At 51.1% G+C, this 7,706-nt stretch overlaps 1 protein-coding gene across 1 annotated transcript; it reads left to right on the forward strand.

The window, feature by feature from the left end:
* Positions 1–4,916: 4,916 nt before the first annotated feature.
* On the forward strand, positions 4,917–7,477 carry VOLCADRAFT_91229 (uncharacterized protein; the record flags this gene model as incomplete). Its single annotated transcript, XM_002950691.1, has 4 exons — positions 4,917–4,919; positions 5,747–5,821; positions 5,858–5,965; positions 6,623–7,477. The coding sequence occupies 4 exons, from the start codon at positions 4,917–4,919 to the stop codon at positions 7,475–7,477; spliced, it is 1,041 nt and encodes a 346-aa protein (XP_002950737.1).
* Positions 7,478–7,706: the final 229 nt, after the last annotated feature.

Below are 7,706 nucleotides of genomic sequence, written 5' to 3' on the forward strand. Positions count from 1 at the left end.
TGTAACCTAAGGCACTGATTGGGTCGGTAACCCATGGGTTACCCATCGGTTACCCACCTTCAACTCCCCGTAGCCCATTGGTAACCCCCTTGTAAGTTCCTACCCAGCAGGAGGGGTAACACGGCCCCAGGGTAACCCCCTCCGTTGCCCTGGACTGTGGACATGGGCCTATAAGCTACTCATCTTATTTGCTGCGCACTTCGTGAATTCATTTTAGTACATTTCTGTAAATGTACATGTTACATGTACATGTTGAACCTACAGTATCCCGGTAGCTCGGGGAGCATCGTTCACCAATATGAATTAAAGGCCCTTAACGCTACAGGAAAATTTTAGTAGAAGATTTAGAACTAGGCAGGAAGCCGGCAGGAAGCCGACACCCAGCTGGCTGTAGGAAGCGAAAGGAACCGCCCCAAACTGAGGCTGGTGCAGAGCAGGCAAAGACCAGCCGCCACCGTCGAGGTTCAGCTGATCCACGGATAGGCAGCGAGTAAAGTGAGTTGCGCTCTCAGGGTTTTGGTTTTGGGTTTTGTTCAGAGTTGGGCACTAGCTAATGTTAAAACCTTGTGTATTGCCACCTATAGCTATCCTCCCGGTTTCTGTCATATGACAGTTATTAGGCATAACCTTAAATTTTGCCATTTCTTTTCCGTGCATGCAAAACTGGTCTGGGCTCTAGAGTCCCCGTGGTGGGAGGCCTCGGATTAATCAAATATCGGAGTCAGCAACTCGTTTAGTGAGACATGTGTATGGAGCCGTACATCAGATCATACGGAACTGAATCTGGGGGCTGGGTCTGATTTCCGTTCTCTTGATATGATGACGTTGGTGTAATTAGCGAGTTTATACACACACCGAGCCTGGGGCCATGGGCGGGCTCTACAGCCCCGTAAGGCTTGTGTTGGTGAGGCAATCTTTACAATTGTACACTCAAAGTGCCCTTTGGTGAACATGTATGTTTGTATGTGTAGACATGTGAGCTCGATACAGGCATATGCATGGATGGAAGTGTATAGAGAGGCATGCACATATGTATGCACACATAGACAGGCGAAATAGGCATACATGCTCACATAGATGGATGAGACAGCTGTGATAGCATGTGTAGGCAGGTTGGACAGGGACGTGCTTACAATCCATTGACACCAGCATATGGCCCGGCATACGGACAAGGAACAATTGTAAACACTGGTTACCCTGTCTGTTACCCCTCAGTACAATACTACCCCGACCCTTTTGTTACCCCTTGGTAAGGGGTTACCCTGACCCCTTTGTTACCCCTTGGTAAGGGGTTACCCCTACCCCGGGGTTAGGTTACCCACCTCCCTTCGTATATAGCCACATGGGTAACCACTTACCCCTACCCTTACCCCTACCCCTAACCCCTGGGTTATGCTTAAGGGGGGGTTACCCTCGTTTTATGCCATAGGGCATACAGCACCTTGTTCCGACTAAAGTCAAATTACAAACTTACGCAAAGAAAATATTACATACACAAAATTAAAGACATAAGAACAGAAAAGTGGGTGGGTGACATGGACGCTGCTGATGGCTTGGAACAGCTTTTTTGTCCATACGGCCGTGCCTGCGTTAGCCGTGTTGCAGCAGCTCCGGAAGGACTTCAGCCAGCAGCAGGCTCAAAAGCTGCTGCACAACCACCGGGATTGTCTTCAGTTGGGAACATGTAGTTTTGGTCGGCGGGGTCGAGCATCGTAAGCATTGCGCACGGAAACCGAGGTGCAGCATCTGTGTAACATCGCCAATATATCCGGTACACGGTGGCAGGCTTGCCGACCACAAAATGAACGGGCGGTCGCATCACACCATTCAACCAAGCATGCATGTGCCCGTGCAGATGAAGACGCTGCGCAGTTTTGGGCGACGGGTGTCGGTCAGCGAGAACCAAGGGGTGGCATAGGTGGGGTTATGGCCACGGTAGTGGTGTACGACCTTTCATCTGGTACAAGCCCACATCAGTCCGCCTCCTTTCAGCGAGTAAGTAATCTTACATGATGCCATTTCCTATCCTGGTGACTGCGGAAGGTGCGATCATGATGTGTATTACAACCGCCAACCGTGTCCATATACAGGTACAATGCCTGCTGAATCGTCCGCTGCATATTACCCCATCCGACAGGTCCGCATGGTGCAGCAGCCGTCCGTGCAGCCAATCCTCTTGAAGGCTCAGTGTGCGACGGCGGTACAGCCGACACGACATCCATGCGAATCGATTTACAACCAACCCGCGATCGCGTAGGAAATGTAGACCTGTCCTGCAGCACCGGTAAGCGCCTGCCAATGTGGGCATGTGATTCGTGGAATGTCTCAGGCTTCTCTGCAGTTGGTGGCAATACGACTTGGGCTGTTCTGAAGGCACTGCTGACACCTTCATCCAAGTCAACGCTCATTATCTTGGTAACGGGAACTGGACATAGAGCACTGGCTGTTGATTGGCACCCACGCACTTCACATTGCATACATGTCCGTGGAATACTCTTGTGTAAACTGCGGCTGCTGCCCATACCGACACCGACGTTTTGGGGGGTCTGCTTTGTGCCAATGCCGACACCGGCGTTAGGGGGTTGGTATGCTGCTCCTTTCAAGGACGGCTCATAGCGTGCTCGGAGGAATGCTCGGGAGTGTGCGAGTTTACCCATCACCATGTTTGCTTGCATATCCCTCCAAGCGTGAGCACTTCTGAACCTATGCTCATGTTCGTTCCAACAAGTGTGCTGAACACGGATGCTACACGAACGGTACACGCGTTGCTTAGCTTACAATGTGACGCGCCCACGATGACTTGAATGCACATGCATTCACCCGTGCGCCAAACGCCTTGTAACACTCCCACATCACTCACAATAGACTGCTGCACTCGTCTCTCCAGTCCTGCCACATCATGATTCACCGACGGACTACTTCGGCACCTTATGCATCTACCGTAGTCTTACTTATACGCGACGTTACAAACTAATGGCGATTTTCGCCATTCAAAAAGTGTAGAAATCCGGACCAGCCTTTGGCCCTAGGGCGTCGCCATCGGTTTGTCAGTGCAAGTTTATGTGGAGCCATGTACGATGGTTCCGGGCTTAATCTGCCATTAAAGGTCATGGGACCGACGAAGATAGTATAATTCTTTAGAAAAGTATAGTTGTTGACATGTTGCAAGATGGATAAGGAGGAAATAAACCGCCGACTGACGGTGCCTGTGAAGCAGGTGAAGTTGGCAGCTTTTGCGAGGAAGGGGTGCTATTATTCTGCTATCAATTCCAGAGCTGTGCGTGCTGGAAGATTGTACCGCTTTGGCTCCTAGTTTCAGATAGTGCGCCGGGTGCAAGTGCTGTGCCTTGCACTGATGGCAACGAAGGAACATGACAGCCTCGTATGGCGTGTGCGCACAGAGTCGCAAACGAAGTGCATTTCAGCTTTGCTTGCATGGCTGCTGCCGGTGCAGTTCTCCGCTATCGGGGCCCTAGGGCGGTGGGCCGCGACGACCGCCATTCATATTGTAACGGAGAAATGTGGACCACACTTTCGGATATTTTGGCCGCCATTCGTTTTTAAACCGAAGAAATGTCAGACCCCTCTCGGCCAGGCCCGTCACAGTTTGTAACGTCGCGTATAAGTAAGACTACGGTATATTTCCTTTAAGTACGCGGGCAGCTGCTTCACCAGGGCCCCCATGTTTTAAATGTATGGCAATACTCGTTCTTGCATTTTATGCACGGAATGGCAAATGTTGTACTTCAATCCGTTCCTTAATCCAGACGTATGAAACATTCCTCGTGGATTACCGGTGGATTGGCGCGGATTAAAAATATACCTTAATCCATAACTTTTAGTCCAAGTGGAAACACCAACTAAGGTGTAGAGAAGTATCAAATGTTTCTGCTCATCACGGGTTATTTCAGCAGCTCGGTGGCTCATGGGCCTCCCGAAACGAACAGAAATGAAATTAATCCTTGCTAAAGTGCGGCATGCAGCTGGTCATGCGAAAGCTCGCTACAGCCATGGGCAAAACCGCACTTATGATAAACTATGCTTAATCAAAGACATGGCGGAGATTTTGCTTCTCTAATTTAGTAGAAGCAAGCGGGTCTTTACAATGGACTCGGATTGAAAATTGCTGCCCTGTCTGGGAGGCGTCTGGTAAGCTTCCCAGACTTGAGGTCACCTTTATTGTTTTGCGAATACTACTTATAGTTCGTGATCGCTTTGTTCGGGGAGGGGTCAAAAAACGTTCTGAAATTTGTACGTGCTCTTTGAATTTCGGGGAAGTTTTGCGGGCATGATACAAATTTCGGGGCCCCTTCCAAAGTTTCGGGGCTTTTCAAACTGCAGCTTCCAGTCAGTCTCCCTCCACCGGGAACCCTTAGGCTCATGGTCTCTCACCATTTTCGCACTTAGGGAAACGCCCTAGCAAATTCTGGACCGATCGTACAGTTCAGTACCAGTGGCAACAACCTAAGGTCGAATGCCAGGCTGCGGCGTGAGCGCAAGCCTCGCCTCGCCGGCTGCCGTAGCATTGACCGCATTGCGCTCGCGCCTAGCAACCTCCTCGTGCTCCATTCGCCCACGCTGGGCCTCGACAACAGCATCATCAAGCCTAACTGGTGCAAATCCAGCTCGGTCGCTCACCGGAGCGTTTGGTGCTAGCGGTTTCATCCCGCATTGAAGCAGGGTTGCCTGTCTTGCACGTTTTCCAGCGTTGTTCATGTCCTACGTTTATGACTATATTTTATGTATTTAAGAGCTGATTTCCGCCTTGAAATCCTAGTTTTTGCGAAGTTTGACCGACCGGCTTCGGAGGGTACGATATTTCGGGGCTGCGGTCCCTCGGGATACCTTTGAATTTGTACGTGCTACATATTCGTGGTGCCTCCCGAATTATTGTAGCACGAACTATAAGTAGCACTATGGTAGGTGCCAAAAGAGCGCGCCAGGATTGCAGTGCGTGCTGCAAAACTAATTGCAGATGGGAAAAAAGGAGAACGAAGTGCCGCCGTGCCAAGATGACTCTTGCCGAAATCTGCTGTCATAGTGTTATGAACGCGGATTATTCAGTGCCAAGTCCTACTGGATAGCTTTTGTAAAAATGCAGTATAAAACCTTTAATGTGCTTGCTAAAGGCGCTCAATTTAGCTAGGGCCGGATAAACTAGTGCAGCTTCGATTCGCAGGTTTTTCCACACTACATACGGCGCGTAACCATCCAAAACAGGTACTTACCGCCTTCCGTACACCAGATGCAGGCCAAACCATATTAATCTTTCAGCACAAAAAGCACAATAATTATAATGTGTAGTAACTGCACGGTACCTGTGTGCCTTGCGTTATATAACAGTTTCCTATACCCTTAAGGGTACAGCAGGGTATCCTGCCTGCAAAGTTTCCTCAATCGCCATCGCGTCGCAGTTTTGAGCCCATTGAATATTTACGATTAAGGATCCATTAGAGCTACTGGTGCACTGCAAAGCGCACATCTCAGGGCAGGGGCCAGCTTCTGCGCGAAAGCGAGAGCGACAGCTTAGACGACACAGGAAGCCAGCGCGCAACAGCTGCTGCGTAGCTCACTTCTGGTAGGCAATCCGTTCATCTGTATCGTCCTTAATTCTCGCTCATGTTCGCAGGTAACTAACGACAGACTTACCACCAATCAACTGCGTTCGTCGACGGTTCTCTTTCCTTTGCCATTCGCTTCCGTAACCAACATCTCACAACAACTCCGACCTCCCTGCCATGTGGAGTCTCTTTGTTTTCTCTCCATGGGTGCTTTTATTTACCCTGGCTACTGCTATGCTGCTGGACCATGGACCCTGATGGTGCGTGCCTTGCTTCCTTGTTTATGCGCCACATAGAAGGTGAACGAGGCAGCGCGGTCCCAACATATATCGACACGAGCTAAGAGCTGTCTGCTGCATGGCTTCACCTCCAAGATCATACGGGCGGCGATTCGGGACTCACCGGTACGTTGTCGCGTCATACGACTGTAGCGCTACAGTCGTATGACTGTAGCGTCATCCTTGCCGGATGGGTCCATAGGCCAGCAGGGTTGATCCAGCTTCCATCTCCAGGTATGGAATCCTCACAAACTTGATACACCATTATCCTGCGCTCCGTTCGCCTCCATCGTTCATCTACACAGTGCTATTATTAGCCAGCCAGTGTAAGAAGGGACCAGCTCCCTTTTTACACCCAGTTCGAGCAGCCTGCCCTGTCTCTGGCCCTTACCCTGCCTATAACAGTACCCTGAATCCGTCATCCGCCAATTGGATGCAGGAATGTAAAGCTGCGGTCTGCGGTTAATTAATATTATTATTTAATGCAATACCGCACGGGGTTTAATGTTGAGTCTCAGGCCATAGGGTTTGAGGCATCGTCGTGCCCCCGGCTTGATTATACTCATAGGATACCGCCTGCATGCTACAGCACATAATATCGCCCACCCGTGCCTGGCCCTCTTCCGGATGCGGTGCAGCAAGCTCAGCTGGAATACCTACCGGAAACATGCATGCACGCACTTAAGAGCGGCAGTCATGGTCACGTGTTGCAGTGCTAATGGTGGCCGTGGTGGGCTTAATGTTAACTATCATGGATTCCCACCGCCGCCGCCGCCGCCGCAGCAGCAGCAGCAGCAGAAGCCGATCCACCACTGCAACTGCCACAGCCCACTGCTTCTGAGCTTCCCGCTACACCTGCTACTGGTGCTGTTGCTCTTCGGCAGTAGTGCACAGATAGCTGCACTTTTTGCCTCCCCTCCGCCTCCTCCCCCCATGGCGCCATTGGCCACCTGCGGTCCGAACACAGTGCTCTACAGGAACGGCGAGGTAGTCAGCGCCATAGGGGCACCTGTTATTTTAGCTGATTATGAAGGGCAGGTCGGCATAGCATTCCTTTTGCAGGTTGTGGATGTGCCAGTAACCCCTGCTACTATTGGTTATCACCACACCGGGACGCCAACTATTTTCGTACAATGGTGGTACACAGAGCCGGGCACATTTTACTACGGCATGCTTTCAGAAGCCGATTTCAACGCCGTATACAATGGCGCCTCTGGCTGCAGGGAGCCAAGCGATTTAGCACCCTTGGAGAACGGTCGGCTCATAGACTCTACTTATACAGCCTACCTTCCCATTTTTGAAGCTGCACCCCCCAGCTACTCCAGCTTGGTCCAACCCTGCGGCGCCCCGGTCACCTTCTACTGGTTCACTCGTTTTTTCAATGACGATAACACAAGTACTTCCTGGGCGGCTGCTGACTGGGTGCTGGCTAATGACACCACCAACCCCTTCTGCCCTGACTCCCCAACTGCTTGGGGTTACACCAAGTTCGCCATCTCATACTGCCCCTGCCCGGCTCAGCCCCCGCCGCCAAGTCCGCCACCTCCGCCGCCAATGCCATCTTTACCGTCCTGTGGTGACTTTACGTATGTCACCTACAACGGTGTCCCCGTCACTGGATACCCAGCACCCGTATGATCCAGTGTAACGGGTCAGGTGGTTACCCCGGGGTATATTGATGCATATCATGGGTATTACGAGCTGGTGGTGGACTGGCAGCTAGAGTCGTACGTCAAGTATTCATTTGCAGTACTGGCCGAGGCCTGATGCGTATTTGTCAAGTTCCAATAATTGGGAGATTACAACTCAGGGTAAAGTAAAACTCGATAGTGGACAGCCCTTCGCAATGTTGTTTCGGGGATCCTCA

Source organism: Volvox carteri, assembly GCF_000143455.1.
Source record: "Volvox carteri f. nagariensis unplaced genomic scaffold VOLCAscaffold_20, whole genome shotgun sequence".
Lineage (NCBI taxonomy): Eukaryota > Viridiplantae > Chlorophyta > Chlorophyceae > Chlamydomonadales > Volvocaceae > Volvox > Volvox carteri.